A 23065-nucleotide genomic window follows, 5' to 3' on the forward strand; every position below is an offset into this window, starting at 1 on the left:
GTACAGTGGTACCTTGGTTCTCGAACTTAATCCGTTTGACTCCCGAAACCATTCGAAAACCAAGGTGCGGCTTCCGATTGGCTGCAGGTGCTTACTGGACTCAAGCAGAACCCGCGTCGGACGTTCAGCAAACATTTGCAAACCGGAACACTTACTTCCAGGTTTGCGGCGTCCGAGAGCCGGTTTGTTCGACAACTAAGTCGTTTGGGAACCAAGGTACCACTGTAATATATTAACATATATCTTCTCTCAACCTACATGCCAACTGAAGGGAGTGTCTCTCAGCTTGTTGCAGATTGAACTCTCCTCCCTTATCCAGCAACCGGCCCTCACACCTCTGACCTTGTTTTCAGAGAGGTTTACAGCCAGGCTGGATTATATATTGATATATTGACCAAAACCAGTTTCAAATCCATCTCGTGATATCGGTTTCATAATTTTTGAACTGGCAGTATATTGCGAATCGTGTGTGTGTGTGATGCGAAAATCATAATGTGGGAAAACCCATGAAGCCAGGCAATGCCTCTGCATAGCTCCATCCTTATTTCAGACATTGTGATATATCAGTATATTGCAATGTTTAGCAGTTGAGAACCAGATATTGCCCAGTCCTATGCCACACTTTGTGCACAAAAAAAAGGGAGGGAGGGGAAATAAATTACTCTGACGTTCCTAGGGCAATGGCCCGTCTATTCCAGCATCTCGTTCTCACAGTGGCCAGCCAGATCCCTGTGGGAAACCAGAGAGCAGAACCTGAGCACAACAGCTCTTTCGCCTCCTCTGGTTTCCAGCAACTGGTATTCAGTGTGAGCAATAGCCTTCATGGCTAATAGCCACTGATAAGACTTATCCTCCATGGATTTATCAAACCCTCTTTTAAAGCCACCCAAGTCAGTGGCCACCACTGCCTCCTGCCGCAAAGCACTTTCTTTCATCTGTGCTAAACCTTCCAGTATTCAGCTTCATTGGATGTTCACGAGTTCTAGCGTTATGTGAGAAGAAAACTTTTACCCGCTTTCTGCATACCACACATAATTTTATACCCTTAAGTGATTAATATTAGATTTACGAATCACTCCCCATATATTGTTGTTGTTGTTTAGTCGTGTCCGATTCTTCGTGACCCCATGGACCAGAGCACGCCAGGCACTCCTGTCTTCCACTGCCTCCCACAGTTTGGTCAAACTCATGCTGGTAGCTTCGAGAACACTGTCCAACATCTCTTCCTCTGTCGTCCTCTTCTCCTTGTGCCCTCCATCTTTCCCAACATCAGGGTCTTTTCCAGGGAGTCTTCTCTTCTCATGAGGTGGCCAAAGTATTGGAGCCTCAGCTTCAGGATCTGTCCTTCCAGTGAGCACTCAGGGCTGATTTCTTTAAGAATGGATACATTTGATCTTCTTGCAGTCCATGGGACTCTCAAGAGTCTCCTCCAGCACTACAATTCAAAAGCATCAATTCTTCAGTGATCAGCCTTCTTTATGGTCCAGCTCTTACTTCCATACATCACTACTGGGAAAACCATAGCTTTTACTATATGGACCTTTGTCGGCAAGGCGATGTCTCTGCTTTTTAAGATGCTGTCTAGGTTTGTCATTGCTTTTCTCCCAAGAAGCAGGCATCTTTAAATTTCGTGGCTGCTGTCACCATCTGCAGTGATCATGGAGCCCAAGAAAGTAAAATCTCTCACTGCCTCCATTTCTTCCCCTTCTATTTGCCAGGAGGTGATGGGACCAGTGGCCCATATATAAAACACCCCAAAGCGAACCCTAGAGAAAGTCAATTTTAAAAATAATTATAATTTTGCCCTCTCTCGTATAGCCTGAGGAGGCTGTGGAGGCAGCTGGCTGCCTCTCGTCCCCTTTATCGCTCCCAACCCAGCACCGCGCAAGCTTGCGGGCTCCACAGAGCTCTTTATCCTCAGCTCCCGCAAAACGGCGCAATCCCCATGCAGTTCCAACGCGCGCCGCTAGAGGCCGCGTCGTCCCTCCCTGCCCGCCCGCCCGACATGACACAGCACAATAGCCAACAGGCGGGGCGGAGGCCGCGGTGCACGACGGGGGCTTGTTGGCGAGCGGCGTTCCTTCCGAGTGGCAGGCCCTTCCGGCTAGCGCGGGCGCGGTGGGGGAGGAGCCAGCGTCCCAGCCAATGGGAGATGGCGGCGGAGAGCGGGCGAAGGGAAGAGGGCGGGCTTCCGGCGTGACGAGCAAAAGGCTACCCTTCCCCCCGCTTCCTTCAGCCGGCCGGAAGTGCGGTAGCGTCTGAGGGGGGAGAGCGAACACGGGGCGGGTGACAGTGGGGCGAGCTGAGGCAGCAGGTAATTTTCGGGGCGGGATGCGGGTGTGTGTGAGGAGGCCTGGAGGTCGCAACCACCGGGGGGAGGGAGTGGGGGGGGTGTGCTAATTAGGCAAGGGTGGGGGAGGGGCGAGCGGGGTCCTCGCGTGTGCGGCCGAGAGAGAGGCGCCCTTGAATTGACGGAGGTCGGGGAGGCGGCGGCTGGAGGGGGAGACTCACCCCGTCGCTGAATGTTCATTCTTGACCCAACTTCAAAAACTCCCTGAGGAAAATGGAGGGGGGAGGGGGAGGGGTGGAGCAGACGAGGGACCCCATTCGCACGTGGGGAGGAGGAGGAGGGGGCTTAACGTAACACCCCCCCCCGCGGCCTAGCTTCCAAGGCATACCGTTTATAAATTTTATTACGTTAAGTGGGGAACAGCAGCCAAACGCCGCAGCTTAGAAGAGTGCCAGGATGTTCCCGCATTGCAGGGGGTTGGGCTAGATGACCCTCGCCGTGTGCGGGTGCCCCTTTCCACTATACAATTTTTGCACTGCCCGTTTCTGGGGTATGTCACTCCTCTGACCCTGCTTTCCTCCCGTTTTTTCATGGTCGTCCGTCCCACGCATTTCCTAAGAAGAAAAGGACACTGGTTTCTGGTGGTGTTACTAGTCTTACTATTAGTCAACCTTTTTACTTGCTTGCCACCCGAAGGTCTGCAAGCAACTTACAGCAAAGGAAAATGCACAGTACATAATACCACTTGCCCACCCCATTGCTGTGTGTTTAATTGGCAATGCACTTCATTTTGCAAATTGGAACCTATTATTACTTTGCTTGCTGTTTGTTCTCTCGTGTACCATTTTTAGAAAGTTGGGGGGGGGGGAGTGACTTGTGTTGTTTACATGGAGTGCTTACATTCCATGGTGTGATAAACTTCAGCATAACTACCTACTCAGGCTGAACAACGTCAATGGCTAAACTGGGGTTTGAACTTAAGATATACAAATATGAAAACTAGTAGTAATGATAGGATTCAAGGGTTGCCATCCCTTAAATTTGCCTTGTGACCCTAATCCTCAAAACAGTACAGCTCCACAATTGATATCCTTTAATATGGTGCTGTTCTCAAACTATACAGATGTCCTTCTTTATATTTAACAATTGCTTTTCACTGTGTCCGTTTCCCAAACTTGGAAGTTTGCAAGGCTGTGTATTATGAACTGATAGACCTATAATAGTTCTTTTCCTTAGCCATTCACAAATATTTGGACTTGTTCCAAATATTTGGTGTATTGTTTGTTCAGTGGTGGGAAACTGTTGTCCTCTAGTTGTTAGACTTGAACACCGTTCATCAGCCTTAGCCATCTTGGCCCTTGGTTAGAGATGTTAGGGATTATAGTCTCGACAGCTTCCTAACAGGTGACATGGTAATTGGCTGGGATTCCAAAATCTGGTAGTTTATTCATGCTGTTTAGCTAGGAATCAGCCATGTGAGCTTCAAAAATATGCGTCTGGTGAAAATATTACATTGTTCTTATGCTAATCGTTTTAACGTGAACATATTTGCAGTGATGCAAGGAAATTAGAGTGATAACAGGTGCCTTTAGTCACTGTGACAAATATTATAGTTCTTGGGTAGAGCAGTAATTCTCAAAGGGTGTGGCAGGAAAGGATGGCAAGTGTGGCAGGAAGAATCAAGGACACTCTAATAAACATTTCAGTGTAGTATAATATCAAAACATTTTTTTTGGCAGAATATGGATAGATAGATATATTTTCAAAATGAGAACAAGAGCACCAAGTGATGCTGAGGACAATCCTAGTTGTGTTTTCCAATGTATTATTTCTTATCAATTAAAAAATCATTGTGGCACAAGCAAATTTTTATTCTGAAAGTATGGTCTAGAGAAAAAAGTTCGAGAACTACTGGTATAGTGTTTATTTCAGAATGCATGGTGCCTTAATGCTCTAAAGAGCACTAGCATTCAGTCTGCTTTGTGTCAGTAGAATTAATAAAATGGTCTTCCTACTCCAAGACGCGGTTGGCAACTTATTTCCCCTCATTGAGGAAGCAGAGGTACCTACAGTGGCTGTGTTTGTAACCATGGTTTGTTCAACAAATCATGAGATGGCTCATTGCCAAGCAAGCAAGCCACAGTTTTGTTTCTCCCAGGCTTGATTTGTTTTCCAGCAGCTGTTGCCTTGTGTCTCTAGTTTCGTGAGTGTCTGGTATGGAGTGGCTAAACAATTCATGGTTTTGAGATGCTATGGACTGTAACACCCTGCACCAGAAGACTATATTTCTTTGTCCAGGATTGTGTTTTACCTCTTTTCTCCAGCTATGTTGATGACAGAGTCTTTATAACTCTGTTCAAATTTCTTTCATGATGCTTGTGTTCTCTTGCATCACTTGTTGTTGCTCATGGGTCACCTGATACACTCCGAAGTGCTGCTGTCATAAATGCCTTGTGGTATGGCCTGGGGCCACAAGCTGACCTGGGAGTTCTTGGCTTTTTTGATCAAGAATGGATTTGAAAAGTTAGCAATAGCCAGCAAAAAATCAATTTCACTTGAGAGATCCCGTAGCAGTAAGTTAAGAGCTGAAGAAGCTTTGTCAGGAAACAAACACCTGAATGCAAGAGGGGTTTGCCTCTTGGGTACAATCTGATTCATTTCACCAGAATTCTTTAGCGGCTGTTCACTCCCTAGAGACTCAAGCTCTCAGTAGCTCTTTATAAGAATGATCAGAAGTCTGACTTGAAGAAAAGCCACAGCCAGGCAACGATGCTTTTCCTGGTTTGGAGAGGAGAATGGTGCTAGAGGACTACAGGACTTCTTGGCGCTCTGAGCACAGGAGTACTGTTATCATTGGTGAGTATTGCTTCAGTAACTGTTGCACAAATAGCTGTTCTTTTTGGACTGTGGCATCTCCTGGCATGACATATATGTGTGCACAACAGGCTAATTCTAGCTGATTGCTAATTCCCTAAAGAATCCACTTTCAATAATACTCCTTAGTTTGTGGGCCTTTTGATTTATCTGTATTGTTACATTTTATATCCCACCTTTCCTCCAAGGAACTCAAGGTTTTCTTCCTCCTCATTTTATCCTCAGAACAGCCCTGTGAGGTAGGTTAGGCTGACAGGCAGTGACTGACCCTAGGTCACATATATTTTGATTTAACTATTAAACTGCTAGTGCTATTCACTGAAGTGCATTCTAGTTGTTGTTTTTTAAAATGCTTTTTATACTTTCTGCTTTGGAAAAGTAGCTTACACTCTTTAAAAAAGTACAAGCAGAAGTCTGCTGATCCATCCTCAAAATAGGCCCCTGTTTTTCCATCAGGTCTGATGTAAATGAGCCTCTAAGCTGTTCTGAAGGTGGTCCAAGTCCTCAGCTTTGCTTTTACTCCCCAAGTTGCTAGTATTTTCAGGGATCTAGTGATAGTTAGCTGTTAGTTCTGTGTATCTATTCTTTAAGTTGGTGGTACTTTTTCAGTTGGTGCACTATAGTAATGGTTTTCTAACTCTTCTGTTTTCAGATTCTGACTCTGGAAGCTCCCTTCAATCATTGCTTGTTCCCATAACCAGACGGCTTTTGATCCTTGATGCTATTCTGACCCAAGCCCTGTCAAGTGCTTACCAAAGATCAGAGGAAGGTTGGAGGGTTGGTACTAGAGATCTGAGTGAAGAGGCTGTTTTTCAGTTTGCAAAGCACAGAGAGAGGAAGAATTATCTGCAGGACTTGAATGAAGATGATCATTACTGCTGAGATGCTTGAACTGTTGCTCCTGTACAAACATTGTCCACCCCTGTCTGTAAATGGAAAGGATACTGTGATTGATTCAACACACCCAGGGAGTCTGCTTGTTCAGGGTGTACAGGAGTTCTGGCTTAGCCCTGCCCATTTAGGCTGTCAGTTTGGTGCTCTTTAATTTACCTTTAAAAGACTGAATTCTCGAAACCCATTGCCCTTCTGGGCCATAACTCTGGATTTGGGCACTGGTAGAACACTTGTATATTTGAAAGAGAAAACGTGCTTATTATGAAATATTATCTCTTTCCAGGATGTCTTCTGGTGCTTTATTTCCAAGTCTGGTGCCAGGCTCCCGGGGCTCATCTAGCAAATACTTGGTAGAGTTCCGTGCGGGAAAGATGTCTTTGAAAGGCAGCACTGTTACACCAGACAAGAGGAAAGGTCTCGTATATATCCAGCAAACGGATGATTCCCTCATTCACTTCTGTTGGAAAGACAGGACTTCAGGGAACGTGGAGGATGTAAGTAGAATGCTGCAGCCTAAAGGTGTATGCATTGATTTAATGCTGCTTCGTGTTTAAAATAAATGTACGTAAGAGAGGGTTAAAAGACATTTATGTACTAGATTGAGGTCTGTGGTTTGAAAAAACGGGTTTCTTTCTTCCCTGGCCACCTGACATGTATGGAATTTGTGCATCTTGTAAGAAAAAGATAAGCATGTTCCCTAGAGGCAGGCATAACATGTGCATCTATGTAACTCCCCATAGCTTGCAAAACCACCCCTGTAAGCTTGTCATGGGAGAGACGTTCAACTGCAGCCTGACTGAGAAAGTGGTTAGTGATCTCTTTCTTATTGTAACACACTTGGATAGTTTTGTGTGGAAAGTAAAGAATAATTTGTTGTCATCTTCTTCCACTCCAGGACTTGATTATTTTCCCTGATGACTGTGAATTTAAGAGGGTGCCTCAGTGCACTACAGGCCGCGTTTATGTGTTGAAATTCAAAGCTGGATCCAAGCGGCTCTTCTTCTGGATGCAGGTTTGTGGCTGTTAGCAGATGAAGGGGAAACGAGGCATAAGTGATACTAGTTGTTGCTGTGTAACATTGAAGCTGTGGATTAGGCATCTGTCATGGAGTGCAAAAATGCATTTTTCTTCTTCTCCCGGCAGGAGCCCAAGACTGAGAAAGATGAGGAGCACTGCCGTAAGGTGAATGAGTATCTCAACAACCCACCAATGCCTGGAGCTCTGGGTGGTAGTGGAAGTGGAGGCCATGAGTTGTCTGCCCTTGGAGGTATAGACCTTTTCCATTAGTCCTTTTCTGTGTGTTCTTTAGTATTAAGAACCAGTTCTGATACTTTAGGGGGTTTGTTTGTTTGTTTGTTTGTTTGATTGATTCTTTCATTGCAAAACCAGATTTAATTGGATGTTTAATGTAGAACAATAAAATAGTATTAAAAATAAAACTATAAGGCAAACATAACAATTTCAAATATTAACTTGGAAAAGTTTAGGAAACACAGATGTTTAGGAAACATGAGACATGTGGATATATTCTTGATGTTCTTCAGGGTTTACCTGTGGTTCTCTTTTGTCATTTTAAATTGCCTGTCATTTAGATGGAGAGCTGTAAAAATGTGTGAATATAATACGCTCTCATCTGTTTAGGTGAAGGTGGCTTGCAAAGTCTTCTGGGAAACATGAGCCATAACCAGCTCATGCAGCTGATTGGACCAACAGGCTTAGGAGGACTTGGTAAGCTTCTGTGCATTCATGCTAAAATTGTGTTTGTCTGGGTTAATCTCTTACTAACGCTCCCTGCAGTGTTCATAATAAATCAGATATCACTGGACAGAAAGTTGTACCAAGTAACATGAGGTGATCCATTCTTTCCTCTATTCTTTCATTAAATGCCTGCAACATGGATACAGTGTTGTCAGAACATTAAAAGTGCACGCTTTGTAAGATTTCCCTGTGTGTGTGATAGTAAACCCGCTGCTTAATGGCATACACGAATCCTTCAGCGACTGGTCATGCAGCCACTTTGCATCCTCACTGCTTGTTGCCATCCAGTGGTCCAGAATAGAATGATTCCACCAGGAGGCAATTTTCAGAGAATGTAGAAAAACAGGTTTCCCAGCATCTTGTGCTATTAACACAAAGCATGTCAGAAGCACAAACTTAGTTTGTGGCAACTGTTTATACTCTTGAGGATGTTTGGCTTAGAAATGACAAATTGAGACTTAGAATTAATGCTTCAAGTATCAAAGTGGACTATCAAACAAAACTTGGCATAGAACTAGACAGATAAATCCTTTGTGTGTGTGCTTTTGCTTAAAGTGGCTTACTCTAAAGTGGACAAAAACCACTTAAGATGAAGAAAAGGCTGGCATGATGGCAAAAAGGAGTCTCCTATTCCTTCCCAGGATTAGGCATGTTTTCAGTCTGGGTGGACCATTAATTAGTGAGAGCCTTCAAATGGACCAAAGAAGTCCTCCAGCTCCTTGCTGAATTTGTGTAAAAAAGCATCTGGTCTTGCAATATGAGCTTGTACATCTGTGTTTCTGGATGGGGAAAACTGTAAAGTTATTTTGGTTATTTGGAACAAGAAGTCTACACAATACAACATTTTTAAACCAACTTTCTGTTTATTAAAAGAAGTCTCTAACACACATGCTGTCTTTTTCCTTTATGGAAGGTGGGCTCGGTGCTCTGACAGGTCCTGGTCTGGCTAGTCTGTTGGGAAGTGGGGGCCCCCCAACTAGCAGCTCTTCTTCCAGGTAAGAGGACCTTGGCTTATAACTGTCCTTTTCAAAGATTGCTTTAATAATACCTGAGGCTCTGTTTAAATTGTACAATATTTTAGTGAGGACATTTCTCTCATAGGTTTCTGTTTTTATTACATATCGCTGCAGTGTTTCAGATCCAACAGCCAGTGCTGTGTGGCGAACTTGTGGGGAAGCAGCTCCTGTGGTATCTGTCCAACATTTAGAGAGGTTTAAACATTTAAATCTCTCCTAGGTGTGGGAAAGGTGGAACCTCATTTCGGGGTTTGGCTAGAGAAGGGAAATAGGATAAGATGGGAGATCAGAAAGGGTCAGTAGGGTTATAAACAATAAGTCTTTGGCTTTTGTAGTACAGTGGTACCTTGTTTCTTGAACCTAATTCATTCTGGGAGTCCATTTGACTCCCTAAACCGTTCGAAAACCAAGGCACGGCTTCCAGTTGGCTACAGGGGCTTCCTGCACTCAAGCATAGCCGCGTTGGATGTTCGGCTTCTGAAAAATGTTCAAAAACCGGAACACTTACTTCTGGGTTTGCGGCATTCAGGAGCTGATTTGTTTGTCAACTAAGCTGTTCGAGAACCAAGATACCACTGTAATTCTAGGGCTCATTTTTAAACTGCAATTTTACAAGTTTGGGATTTCAAACTGAGGAAGGAGGCATCCCATCTCTTCATTGCTTAAGTTGTGTTGAGTGAGCTCAGAGCTTCTTTTTTGTGGGAGGAGAAGACCTGTTGGTACTCTGGAATGGCAATTCTCTCACTTGCTCTTTAGCTGTGGGAAACGTCCCCGACTTCAAACTGTACTTGCAGAGGCTAACTATACGAATTGCCTTTTAGCTCTCGCAGCCAGTCGGCAGCTGTGACACCATCTTCCAGTACTTCTTCCACACGGGTAACGCCAGCTCCTACAGCTCCCGCAGCAGCCTCTGCCACTGCCACTGCCACCAGTCCCAGTCCTGCTCCGAGTTCTGGAAATGGGACCAGTACAGCAACAAGCCCTACTCAGCCCATCCAGTTGAGTGACCTCCAGACTATCTTGGCAACGATGAATGTGCCGGCTGGAGCAGGAGGCCAGCAAGGTAAAAAGGGGGTGTGGGAGCCTCTGTAGCCTGACAAAAAATGAGGTCTCACCAAAGATGTATCCTGCCTTGTGCTTCCATGTTCCTTCCTAGCTGCTTTCCCTACTGAAACAGTATTAGCAGCATGCTGTTTATCATATTGTTTGTCTTTGTACAGGGGCATGTAATAAAGTGGTTTTTGGCTCTGTGTTTACTTCAGGGATGGGCATCCTGTGGCCCTCTGGCTTTCATTGGACTCCAACTCCCATCACCCCAGGCAGCATGGCCCAGTGGTCAGAGATGTTCGGAGTTGTAATCCAATAGTGGCTGGAGGGCCAGAGTTTCCCCAACCCTGCATTACAGTGTGTGTAAGGGACACGGATGGCACTGGTCTAAACCACTGAGCCTCTTGGGCTTGCTGATCGGAAGGTGGGTGGTTCGAATCCCCATGGCGGGGTGAGCTCCCGTTGCTCTGTCCCTGCTCCTGCCAACCTAGCAGTTCAAAAGCAGGCCAGTGCAAGTAGATAAATAGGTACTGCTATGGCAGGAAGGTAAACAGTGTTTCCGTGTGTCACCGTGTCACGGTGTCCCATTGCGCCAGAAGTGGTTTTGTCATGCTGGCCATATGACCCGGAAAGCTGTCTGTGGACAAATGTCGGCTCCCTCGGCCTGAAAGCGAGATGAGCACCACAACCCCAGAGTCGCCTTTGACTGGACTTGACCGTCCAGGGGTCCTTTACCCCTTTTACCTTTACAATTTGTGTGTGTGAGAAAGAAGATAAGCAAATGGTGTGACACTATGTCTGGGTTAAAATATGAAATGCTTAGTTTTTGAAACAGTCTGGCTCCCAAATCAAATCTGTTTACCATGCTATATATATGTACTTAAGATTTAATTGTAAATAGGCCCAGAATTTTGATCAGTTGAGGTTTTCAAAAAAAGCTAGTTAATCATTTGGTTGACAATAATCAACAGAACACTGTTACAGGGGGAATAATTTATATCATAATATTCTGCAGAAAAATATGACTTGACATATTTCTGCAGAAAAATATGACTTGACGTATTTCTTCTAAACAGAAATCCAAAACCACCTTGAATTTGCTTTCACAGGAGGTCATTATTTTGTTGACAATAGTGTATACAGGGCAACTAGTCTTCCCAAAACAAGTTTCCATATTCACTTGTGATTCTTGCTCTTGGATGAGATGTTATTTTTGCCATTACAGTATAGCCAAATCCCAAACTTTACCAGGTCATTCTTTCCAGGAAGTAAGTAATGTAACTAGTTTTTAGTCAATTAGCAGCTGTAATCAAATAGGATGTAAATTCTTTATGGTCTTTCTTTAGGATAGGGGACTTACAGTTGAGCAATATCAGTACTGGATCTAAAGGAACTTCATCTTCCAAACTCTTTTCTTGTTATTCTAATAATAATCTTCCAGTATTTTTGCGTGTAACTGCATGCCTACCAGATAATGATAAAAAGTTGCATTCTCCCATTTGCACCTCCACCCTATTTTCAAATATGATGTATTTATTGCTGCAATAATTGCAGAAGTCAGGTGCCATTATACCATAACTTTTAAAAACAATTTTCCTCTTAATTATTTTTTTTTCATATTTTCTCCATACTTTCTTCCACATCTCCATGCTTTTACTGTTTCCTGTGTCCTTGACTGCACCTTATCATTATAAACCTTTACTTGTTCCCGTTTGCAGTTGTACTTTAACAACAGGTGATTAGACTTTTGTGGTGCCTGTGATACACCTGTGCTGTGACTCGCAGAGTTCTCCTGCAGCAACTTTGCTAATTCTTGGTACTTCTGCCACGGACATTCTGGCTCTGTTTCTTTACAGTTGACCTGTCCACTGTCCTGACCCCGGAAATAATGGCACCCATTCTGGCAAATACAGAAGTTCAAGAGCGCTTGCTGCCTTACCTTCCTTCCGGGGAATCTCTGCCGCAGACAGCAGAGGAGATCCAGAACACGCTGACCTCTCCACAGTTCCAGCAGGTAAAAGTTTTGGTATACAGTGGTGCCTCGCAAGACAAAATTAATTCGTTCCGCGAATTTTTTCGTCTAGCGAATTTTTCGTCTTGCGAAGCACGAAATCCCATAGGAATGCATTGAAAATCAATTAATGTGTTCCTATGGTCAAAAAAAGTCCAAAGAAAGCCAAATTTGGTACAACAAGAGTTTATTAAGTGCTCTTTAAAGTCACACATACCGTAAAGAGCATTTCAAAATTCAAACCCAGAATTTTTTTTTAAAAACAGCAGAGTGGCCCAATGGTCACAGAAAATCATAAAAATGCAGGGGGGAAAAACAAGCTTCCAGATTCTTGCAAACCCCTCCCCAACTGTTCCCCCAGCCACCCAGCACACAGAAATTCAAATCCAGAATTTTTTTTAAAAAAACAGCAGAGTGCCCCAATGGTCACAAAAAATCATAAAAATGCAGAAAAAAAACACACAAGCTTCCAGATTCTTGCAAACCCCTCCCCAACACCAAGTCCTTGAATTCCAAACACCCCAACCCAAAATCCAAAACCCCCCAAAAAAGTTTTAAAAGCTTAACTTACCAAATGGCTGCAAAAGAAGTTTTGGAAAAGCTTCAAAAATCACCAAAGTCTTTAAAAACCTCAAAAAAGGCTACTATGTACACTGCGTTCTATGAGTTGCTCCTCGAAGTCAAGTCGCAACTATATTAACGGTGTTAAGAAAAAGGAAACAAACTTGCAAGACGTTTTCGTCTTGCGAAGCAAGCCCATAGGGAAATTCGTCTTGCGAAGCAGCTCAAAAAACGGAAAACCCTTTCGTCTAGCGAGTTTTCCGTCTTGCGAGGCATTCGTCTTGCGGGGCACCACTGTACTTGGAAAATACGCTTGGAGGCAGCAACTTGGTTTAAGTAGGAGGACTGACATACTGGGTGGAATTGGTTGAAGAACACCAGGAGGAATCTTAAGACAAATTCCTGCATCATCTGGAGAGCTATGTGATGAGGAAGGTCCTAGTTCTGAGGCAGTTGACTTCTCTTTTAAGGTCTTAACAAGTTTAAAAATGGATGAATGAGGATGGGAAAACCAAAGAGGTGGAAGTGGTGTCCCAGGCAACCCCTGTGTGGATGTACAATATAGGGGCAATAGTGTTGGCATTTGTCTCGCACACCAAGACTCTGCACTTTGTGTAGCCTGTCAAATTTGCTGGACGGCCTTTCCAGCGGTGTCTGTCAGCCATTTGGGTTGTCTTTCCCCCTGTTTCAGGATACTGCGCCACATTTCCCACTAACCAATAAAATAAAGTTTGTGTCTGCTAAATGCAGTATTGTGATTTGTTATTTATAAACCTGCCTTTAGAGTGGCTGAAATGGCACTGCTCTGCTGTAACCCCACAAGCTTATCTCTAATTACTTGCTGAATTAATTCAATGCTGATAGCAGTAACCTTAGTGGGGAAAGCTGTTTATTAATTAGAAGATTGAAGAAGTTGGCTAGAAATCCCTCCCCCCAAAAAAGATAAGCGAGCTTGGGAAGAATGCAAGAAGCTCTAGATCTTGTTTGAATCCTTTTCAGTTTGCCTGTTGTGGTAAATCTCAGAAAGGCCATTTTATTGCTGCCTTTGATGCCTCCTCGAGCTTTCATGCTACCAGAGTTCTTTCCTCATCACCCCTGGCTTTAGAGCAGGCATCCCCAAACTCTGCCCTCCTGATGTTTTGGGACTACAATTCCCATCATCCCTGACCACTGGTCCTGTTAGCTAGGGATGATAGGAGTTGTTGTCCCAAAACATCTGGAGGGCCGAGTTTGGGGATGCCTGCTTTCGAGTGCTTGCTCCCTCATTCTATCTTGCTTCTAAACAATAGGAAGGGATGGTATTTTGTTTTTTCCCCTTGGTTGTATGGTCCTTAGCTGTCTGAGAACAATTTGTTATGCTGCCACTCTGTGTATGGGGTTGGCGACATACTAAATTTGGAAGTAAATTCCACTTTTCAGACCAGTAGCTGTATTGATCTTTTGTGCTTTGAAACCCCCCCCCCCCCAACTATAATTGAAATTAACCTTGTCAAGCCCAGTGCGGCCTACTTCTGCACCTGCATAGGAGGAGTGGGCATTCTAATCTTCCAAGTAGCTATGTTGAAAACTGAAGCAGCATAGATTTTATTCTGGAATAGTTAATCCAGAATACTATTATCTCTGGCTGCACCTGCCACCAGAATGCTGCCCTCCGCAGGAAACAAAAAGGCTGCTCAGCCTTTGCCCTATAGAATCTTTCTGGAATTTGACATAGCTTTTTTTCTTTGCAGGCACTCAGCATGTTCAGCGCTGCCTTGGCTTCTGGGCAGCTGGGACCTCTAATGAGCCAATTTGGCCTACCAGCTGAGGCAGTAGATGCAGCAAACAAAGGAGGTGAGTTCATTTCTGTCAATAAACCCAAAGTTGCTCAGTGGCTGTGCAGTAGGCTCTCCTGGGTCAGAGGTCCTTTGTGTTGCAGTTTTACCAGAGTCCATATCCCTTCTTGATTTTGAAGCCCTCTTGAAGGCAGAGAATCAGGGTAAAAGGTGGCAGCTCTGGCTCAGCTCTCTGTAACCCAGCGAAATATAAAGATTGCTGTGGAATGGTGACACACTGCTTCTAATGTGGTGCTTTTTGTCCTGTTACGAATATGGACTGGAATGTCATTTTGTAGGCTGAGTACATGACAGGTCTGAGCTGCAATGAACATGAGGAAGGGGGTGGTTAGACCATTACAGACCAGCACAGATGTTCAGATGTTTCCTTTGTTCACCTACTCCAGGCTTTCTGTCCTGGGTAGTTGTCTTCCTTTTGCCATATGCTATTCACTTGGAGCCATGCATTAAGTAGCCTGCTTTCCTATTGCATGCTGCCATGTTATTAATTTGATGTGTCTTGTTTTCAGATGTCGAGGCGTTTGCAAAAGCAATGCAAAACAACGTCAAATCCGATCAAAAGGAAGGAGACTCAAAAGACAAGAAGGATGAGGAAGAAGACATGAGTTTAGATTAGGTTTCTTAACTGTGTCTTACGGGTACTCCTAGATATTTACCTTAAGATAAGTAGGATAACTAGCATACTTCATGTGTTGAATCTGCAAGTAAAGGACCTCTCTGCCAAATTCATCCTGGGTATACTGGGTTTTTCCCCCACTTGCTGCAGTTTCAAACAGATGTTTGTCTTTGTGGCCTTAAAGTACACTTTGGCAGCTTCTTATTGTTGTCCTTGGAAACAAGTTTGGTTCACCTGATTAAATTTATAGTCTTGCATCAAATCCAGTTGCAGGTCTATGCTTGGGGTTTCTCATAAGGTAAAGGCATCACCTTGGCAGAAACATTTGTAATTTTTATATTTAGTTTGTTGTTACAACCCATATCCAAGAGTTGCTGTAAAGCTATCCAAGGGCTTATCTGTATCCAGCAGAATATTTTGAGCTTTTAAACCCTACCTATTTAAGGAATTGCTTGGTTCTAACAGTTCTTTTGTAAGAAGTCCCCTTGTTCCTAGAAGGCTGTCTCCTGTTTCTACTTATTCTCCTCTCCACCTCCTACATTGTGTGAGGTAATCCTGACCCTCAAGTCATGTTTTTATGAAGGACATGGGGCAGTAGGAATGAAAAAAAAACAAACCCCTCATGAGAAGAATGTGTGATTCTGAAGGTTCCAAGGCAACCTGTCCCCCAATTTCTCACTCAGGAGTGTTGCATCCTCTGGGCTTCAGCCTAATTTTATGCAGGGGGCAGTCTGAGCCCAGTCCACTTTTAGATGGTGTGTAGCCTTCAACTATTTTCTAGGACAGAGATTTCCAAACTCTGTTGTGACACACTCCCCCTGGGGCTGGAAAGAGGATAGTTTAACCTCCAGTTTGCTAGTAAAATTGTGTCACGAAATGATGCATGTCTAAAAAGTATGTCACCAGCATGAAAAGTTTGGAAAGCTCTCTTCTAAGGACTTGAGCTCAATAGGAACAAGGGTTCCCTTTCCCTGTTCTTAACTGGCTTGCCTGTCATAGCCTTGCTTCTCTTTTAGCAATCCTTGCATGTTGAAGTAATAATAATAATACTTTTACTGTTTCTTCCCTTGCCCATCTGACTGCGTTGCCTCAGCCCCTCTGGGCAGGAAGCTCCCTTTGCCTAGCATCCTGACTTACCCAAATGTATAACTGCATTTGACAGCTATGCCTGTTTTTGTGAGATACATAAAAATAGTGACAGGAATTTTGGTGGTGGAGAGCTTTTGGGAAGTGCCATACCTGAACTATAAAGAGAACTGTGCATTTGGCAGGCCTTTAGCCCTCTAAACTTCACTTTACAAAACAAAAACCTGCAGGAATGTCTGAGGTCCCTATAGCGCTTGAAACGGTTGTAAAGAAGAGTTTAAAGTGATTGTGGGTTTATTGGCAGCTATCGAGGCCCAGGCAGAGTATCTTAACAAATTCAGCACTACTCCATATCGTTTGTATGAATTATAGATCATAAAATTTTATTTGAATTAAAAGTATGTACCAGTGATTTACAGAGATTATCCCTTAAAAGTACAGCTTAAAAACAGATACTTACAGTGGTTGAAAGTGAAACCAATAATTGTTAAAACCCATTTTACAATATGTACCCCAGCATTAAAATAGCCAATATACTGATAAGTTATAAAGTCCTTTTCAAAGCAGTATCTTGACCCATGTGATGAACAATGTATATACACACAAATATATATAAGGCAATCTCTAAGTGCACCATATACTTTTTTGGGGGCAGGGGGAGGGTGTTATTGTGAAGTTAATGTGCCAGGGGAGTTGGGAAACACTGGATGGTATTCAATACCAGTCCTATTCAAGAGTAAACCTGTTGATGTTAATGGACATGGGCTTCTTAATTTCAATGGGTCTACTCTTGAGTAAAGAATAACTGACTTAAACCCATGCAAGAACTGAATTTTGAGCACAGTGGTACAAGAGTCAGCTGGCAGCTTAGTCCTCTGCTGCCTTCTTGCCCCAGGGCAATTAATAAGTAGACAATTTACTAGGGACATATTAAACTTCCTACCTCACGTGGAAATAGGGCTGTATTGCTTGCACAGTCAACCTGACAAGATGGTATATAACATGGTTGGAGAAGCAACATGGGCACATTTACCGTATTTTTCGCTCCATAAGATGCACTTTTTTCCACCTAAAAAGTAAGGGGAAATGTCTGTGCGTCTTATGGAGTGAATGCATAGTCCCTGGAGCTGAATTGCCCAGGGGTGAAAAGCAGATCGTGCTCCCCCCCCCCCCGAAAGACAGAAGGGGGTGTTGAAATGAAGCCGCTGAGCAGCTGGTTGGCAAGCGATCAGGAGGGAGACAAGGGACTCTAGCAATAAAGGAGGCTGCCTGGGATGGGGGAGGTAAAGCCCATGGATCCTCAGGATTTTTGCATTGGGTCACCCCAAATTCACCATCAGATCACATAGCATGTCTGTGGCCACAGCATGAACCACAAAAATCATACATCCACTGTTTCGTTCAGACTATTTTTTTTTCTTGTTTTCCTTCTCTAAAAACAAGGTGCGTCATATGGTCAGGTGCGTCTTATGGAGCAAAAAATACGATAGTTGACTCATCCTTTCCTTATACATTAAAGGTTATCTGCCCAAGTCATAATCAATGGATTTAATTCTACTCATTAACTTAGCACCAAAAACATGAAATACTGTTTTTCTGAAACAATGAGTGCCTGGTTGGTAGAGACTAGACAAGCACAATGCAAAATGGCTTTGAAGCTCCAAGACTTGCATCTTGCACAGTTTTTCATTATTTCAGTAAATAAATACTGGCCCCCAACCAAATGGTTCTCATGCTGCCAGCTGCTTGGGAATGATGAAATACAATTTGGATGATGGCAGCAATAAAGTTTTCATATTTAGACGTGCTTAAATAATTTTGATCCTGTCCCTTGGGCCTTTCAGCTGGCTGAAGCAGTTGTTCACAAACTACATTGACAGATTCATCCTGATTAGAATCTTACCAGGTGTGGGGAGGAGAGAGGGAACACCTTATGCTTCAACAGTACTACAGTGGTGCCCCGCAAGACGAATGCCTCGCTAAACGAAAAACCCGCAAGACGAAAGGGTTTTCCGATTTTTAGTGGCTTCGCAAGACGAATTTCCCTATGGGCTTGCTTCGCAAGACAAATTTCCCTATGGGCTTGCTTCGCAAGATGAAAGCCCATAGGGAAATCTGCGGGGAAGCGCAGCGCACCTTCTCCTCTGTTCCCGGACCTGTCCTGAAGGCTTGCGGTGGGAGGAAGGTTTTCCTCCCCACCGCCAACATTCAGAAGGCTGTTCTGAAGGCTGGCGGTGGGAAGAAAAGCCCTTCTCCCCCGCCAGCCTTCAGAAGAGTTCCCGCAGGGCTGCCTAGGCTGCGGATAGCAGCCTGCTGCCCCGCGCGAGGGGCGCTCTGCTTCAGAGCGCCCCTCACGCCGGGCAGACATCCGCAGCTTGGGGAGCCCTGCAGGAGTACCCCGCAGGGCTCTCCAAGCTGCGGATAGCAGCCTGCTGCCACTATCCGCAGCTTGCAGATAGCAGCCTGCTACCCCTACCCGCAGCTTGGAGAGCACTGCGGGGAACTCCTGCAGGGCTCCCCAAGCTGCAGGTGTCTGCCCCGCGCGAGGGGCGCTCTGAAGCAGAGCGCCCCTCGCACGGGGCAGCAGGCTGCTATCCGCAGCCTAGGCAGCCCTGCGGGGAAGTCCTGCAGGGCTCCCCAAGCTGCGAATGTCTGCCCTGCGCGAGGGGCGCTCTGAAGCAGAGCGCCCCTCGCGCCGGGCAGCAGGCTGCTATCCGCAGCCTAGGCAGCCCTGCGGGAACTCTTCTGAAGGCTGGCGGCGGGAGAAGGGCTTTTCTTCCCACCGCCAGCCTTCAGAAGGCTGTTCTGAAGGCTGGCGGTGGGGAGAAAAGTCCTTCTCCCCCCGCCAGCCTTCAGAAGAGGTCCGGGGACAGACTGTCCCCGGACCTGGTCTGAAGGCGGTCTCCATAGGAACGCATTAATTGATTTTCAATGCATTCCTATGGGAAACCGTGCTTCGCAAGACGAAAAACTCGCAAGAAGAAAAAACTTGCGGAATGAATTAATTTCGTCTTGCGAGGCACCACTGTATTATAAATATACCATATGCCCTTGCCCTCTTCAAAAACATTACTGTGGACAATGTGTAAAGGCAGGAAAGCATCAATTACAAATAAAAACGGATGAGCCCTCCTTGCCCTCTCAACACACCTGCTGTTGGTGCTGAACATGGTCTGTATCCCCAGGTGGCAAGGACTGCTGTGTGTGCCCAAGCTTGAGGGACTGCTGGCTTCCTGAAGGGTCGTGTGGCTTTCTGCAGTACTGACTTAACACGTACAAATAGTTTTTACATAAGTGGGCACTCTGTGAGCCCTACCGCTCCCTGTACAGTCCCAGCTTCTCTTAGGTTAATTTGGTTCCGGTTGATCACCAAGTTCTTCATGCAGCCAATGTAGGAGGGAAGATGAGCCACAGGTGCCAAAGGGAGGCCAGTGTCTTCAAGTTCTGTATAAGGAAGAGCAAAATAATTTTTTACCACAACTCTAGGCAGTCGGAGGTCATTAGGCTTCAGTTTCACTTTAAGCTAATTGTGACTAAGGCCCATTGGTTAACTTGTCTAATAAACAGGGAAGTGCACTCCACGAAGTACAAAACCAAAAAATGTAGGAAGCACATACATAGCACAGCAGAACAGATGGGTTTTGCTAGTGCCACATATAAGAAGAATTTGTGGCACAGATTTTCCCTATGACACAGAAAGAGCTTTAAATTTTGTACTGCATAAACTGAGCACCTTTTGGAATGCAAGCATGGCTACTGAACATCGGAACACTCCAAAGTGCAGAGAGATTCTGTGACAGATGCATAATGTTCTTCAGCAGGCAAACAAATGTGGTGATTCCCTGGAAATAGTTTGAAATTCATTGTGCGAGGCCAGAGATGGACAACCTCAAGCCTGGGGCATAAATGCAAGAAGAACCAGCCAAGCTATGGGGGCATTAAACAAATTAAGTGCAATAGTTTGTAAGCAGGATCTTCCCAAATATCCGTGCTTGAGCTACTCACCTGGCATTCCACCGAGGTAGAAGTTTTCTTTGATGGCTGCAGCATGGGCTTGGTTGGGTCCCACGGTGTAATTTCCCTCTGTGTCCACATCTAACTGAATCACGTTGCTGCTTTTGATTACTTGCAAAGAGAGGGGTGGAACTAAGTCAGCGCTAGACATGCTGAGAAACCTCACCTCCCTCACAATGCATGAAGCCCTTGCTCCCACACAAGGGTGGGTTGGTTCAGTGTCTAGCACAACTTAAAATGAACGAGGCGTGTCAATTTGGACTAGCATATGGGCATGTAGCAATTGCGCAAGCAGCTGGAAGGATTGTTTCAGAAGTGTACAGTGGTACGTGGGTTTAAGAACAGCCCTGTTTATGAACGATTCGGTTTACAAACTCCGCAAAACCGGAAGTAGTGTCCTGGTTTGCAAACTTTAACTTGGTCTAAGAACGGAATCCAAACGGTGGAAGGGCACTGGCGGCGGGAGACCTCATTAGGGGAAACGCACCTCGGTTTAAGAACGGTTTCGGTTTAAGAACGGACTTCTGGAACGGATTGAGTTCGTAAACCGAGGTACCGGTTCGTAAACTGAGGTACCGCTGTACTCTGTATTCTGCCTAGATGGAGCCGGTGCTAATGATCCACATGAAGTCTTAATCAGCATCAAAGAAGGAAATGGGTTGTGTTGGAGGCACATGCATGGATATTTCCATCCTTCTCTCTAGCTCTCTTTCATACACACACTTTGACCAGTCAACATCCACACCTATTTTATGAAGGGATTTGACTCTGTGATAAAGCACATCTTTTGCATGCAGATGAGCCCACTTTTAATCTCTGGTGTCTCCAGGCAGAGCCGGGAAATATTCCTGCCTGAAGCCCTGCAGAGCCACTGTCAGTCCGTGCAGACAATACTGAGTTTGCTGGACCAATAATCTGGGTCCGTGTTAAGGCAAATTCCTAGGAAATGTTTGGTGAGATACAGAATACTGACTTGGGTTTGAGAAGAAGAAGATTTGATATCCCGCCTTTCACTCCCTTTAAGGAGTCTCAAAGCGGCTAACATTCTCCTTTCCCTTCCTCCCCCACAACAAACACTCTGTGAGGTGAGTGGGGCTGAGAGACTTCAAAGAAGTGTGACTAGCCCAAGGTCACCCAGCAGCTGCATGTGGAGGAGCGGAGACGCGAACCCGGTTCACCAGATTACGAGACTACTGCTCTTAACCACTACACCACACTGGCTCTCAAGCAGAACAACAGAGAGAGAACGGCTTGGATTTTGAGGAATGCTGCTTGGGCTGTGATGTTCTCAAAGCAATTAACCCCCCCCCAAAAAAGAGCACAGCAGGAAAAGATCACACACCTGCTAGTGTATGCCACTGCCCATCGCAGAGTGAAGGCTGGGTCACCGAGGTGGCAAATTCCCCAGCACCAGTGTTTGCAATCACAGTGACCTAATCCAGAAAGAGAAGATTAAGAGAATTTCCATCAGGATGGGAAGGGGGAGACAGTCCTGAACATACTTCAAACGTGGTTCAGCTGAAGTGGTGACTTTCTCTCTGGGAACACAGATTCCCCAGTGAGAAGACTGGCAAGTGATAATCTTGAAAAGCAGGGAGTTTTTTGTCATTGCTGATCTGCTCCTGGAAGCACAGCTGAGGGCGAGTACCAGGCCTTGAATGCATGCATGCCCAAGTGTGCAGCCCAGAATATAGGGATGTATGAGCTGCTGGTTCCTTGAAATCTACTGGATCAGATCAATGAACTGCACAGTTCCACTCGAGACGTTGTCATGTCCTTATAGGTGGCAAATGCATTTAGTGGGACGGAACTGAAGCAAATTCATGAGTTTGCAAAACAACAGCCCCAAATTTAACTCACGGAATTCTGCATGTACAACCAGCTTCCCTCTTGATAACATTTGTAGCAATACACATGTTCGTGATAAGCAAGAGCTTTTCCCATGCAAAATAGAGAGATGCAAAACAGCCTGTGAAACAAACAACTTGGGCTCCTAGAACCAGGATTACGGGCTGTTGCGGCTGCGTTTTTTTCCAGTTCTGCACATGGAACAACAGGTGCATATTAAGCATATGGACCCCTGCCTTTCTGATTTCACGAAGCAGGTCTTCAGCTTCCTGAGAATTTCAACTTTTGCTTTTCAAGGTTCCTAGCTGTGAGACATAGGAAAGCTTAATGTTTGTTTGCAAAAGGCTATGGCTGATCCAGCAGTCTCAATTTCTCCTCAAGGTTTATAGTTCCTGTTGCTTTATCTTTACCAAATCTCCAATGTCTGTCTGCCCTAACCCCAACTCCAGGCCAATAAGACATTTACTTTTTGCTTTCTGGCTAACAGTACATGTTTGTACTTTATGTGTGTAAAAGGATCAGCCAAGCAGGTGTGATTTTTAAATTTTCTCTTCTGGCTCCCTTTAGAGACCATACAAGTTATTACTTCCAGTGTATATGAAGTGCTTGCAGAAATCTTGCTGTCTGATCACGTTACCTTTTCCTTGTCTGTATACAGCCTGAGGTAGTTCGTTTGTCTTGTGCCAATGTGAAATACCAAGCCAGACACACTGCGGGGGCGTATTTCCAGCATCAACTCAAAGTCCTGGCCAATAGCTACGGACCTGTCTGGGGGATGAAACGAGAGAGCGGTCAGAGCAACAGAGAACTCATGGGTCTTTATGCCTTAGGAAAGAAGAGGATGTACTGGTGAAACTAGGAGGAACATGTGGGGGAGTCTAGCAGGGTACAGAAAGCTCAGGAAAGATGATCCATACAGTACCTAGAGCCACGTATCCTCCATCAGCAGAGAAAAAGGTGCCACTTTCCAAAGGACCCTCGTAACAAGGGGTCACACCAAAGAGGCGAGACGGTGAGACCAGAGGCTTCCTGTCTAGTTTCAAGTGCCGGATGCACCCTTTAAAGCTGGTAGCAGAAGCATCCTGAAGAAGGAAAAGTATCTTTTGAAGAAAATGCCGGCATCCAAACACAAGAATACTTAGCCTACCGGGCAATGGCCGCCCAAAAGGCAGGCTTTCATTCTTAGTGCTCAGCGACTTTGTATTCCCAACAAGA

The 23065-nt window shown here is 44.9% G+C and overlaps 2 protein-coding genes across 5 annotated transcripts in view; one reads left to right on the plus strand and one right to left on the minus strand.

Annotated features, from left to right (window-relative positions):
* The first annotated feature begins 2068 nt into the window (after window positions 1-2068).
* ADRM1 (ADRM1 26S proteasome ubiquitin receptor) lies at window positions 2069-15164 on the plus strand. 4 transcript variants are annotated; one of them, XM_083618969.1, is made up of 12 exons: window positions 2178-2314; window positions 4985-5161; window positions 5817-5941; window positions 6342-6552; window positions 6954-7070; window positions 7202-7325; window positions 7700-7786; window positions 8730-8811; window positions 9654-9895; window positions 11736-11893; window positions 14182-14284; window positions 14796-15164. In XM_083618969.1, exons 4-12 carry the CDS (start codon window positions 6343-6345, stop codon window positions 14900-14902), a joined length of 1230 nt encoding a protein of 409 aa, XP_083475095.1. In that variant the 5' UTR covers window positions 2178-2314; window positions 4985-5161; window positions 5817-5941; window position 6342; the 3' UTR covers window positions 14903-15164. The 4 variants fall into 4 exon arrangements, with proteins under 4 accessions (XP_083475094.1, XP_083475095.1, XP_083475093.1 ...); XM_083618967.1 differs by lacking the exon at window positions 2178-2314 and adding an exon at window positions 2597-4278 and having other exon boundaries at window positions 4351-5182; XM_083618966.1 differs by lacking the exon at window positions 2178-2314 and having other exon boundaries at window positions 4203-5161.
* A 1180-nt stretch (window positions 15165-16344) lies between these two features.
* LAMA5 (laminin subunit alpha 5) overlaps window positions 16345-23065 on the minus strand; it is a 197543-nt gene continuing 190822 nt past the window's right edge. The window contains exons 76-81 of the mRNA XM_083618257.1: window positions 22773-22932; window positions 22488-22618; window positions 21345-21435; window positions 19994-20113; window positions 19015-19432; window positions 16345-17935 (exon numbers count right to left, since the gene is read on the minus strand). Coding sequence (XP_083474383.1) covers window positions 19275-19432; window positions 19994-20113; window positions 21345-21435; window positions 22488-22618; window positions 22773-22932 — 660 coding nt within the window. The 3' untranslated portion in view covers window positions 16345-17935; window positions 19015-19274. The remainder of the gene's footprint in view (window positions 17936-19014; window positions 19433-19993; window positions 20114-21344; window positions 21436-22487; window positions 22619-22772; window positions 22933-23065) is intronic.

The sequence above is a fragment of the Podarcis filfolensis genome, assembly GCF_964270895.1.
Source record: "Podarcis filfolensis genome assembly, chromosome: 6".
In the NCBI taxonomy this organism is placed as follows: Eukaryota; Metazoa; Chordata; class Lepidosauria; order Squamata; family Lacertidae; genus Podarcis; species Podarcis filfolensis.

What these genes read in the sequence shown, in the direction of transcription:
- ADRM1 (XM_083618968.1), top strand. Translation starts at nt 6,343, where the DNA reads ATGTCTTCTGGTGCTTTATTTCCAAGTCTGGTGCCAGGCTCCCGGGGC. An exon ending in CTTCAGGGAACGTGGAGGAT is followed by an intron (nt 6,553 to 6,953) that starts GTAAGTAGAATG and finishes CTTCCACTCCAG; the next exon opens with GACTTGATTATTTTCCCTGA. An exon ending in ACTAGCAGCTCTTCTTCCAG is followed by an intron (nt 8,812 to 9,653) that starts GTAAGAGGACCT and finishes ATTGCCTTTTAG; the next exon opens with CTCTCGCAGCCAGTCGGCAG.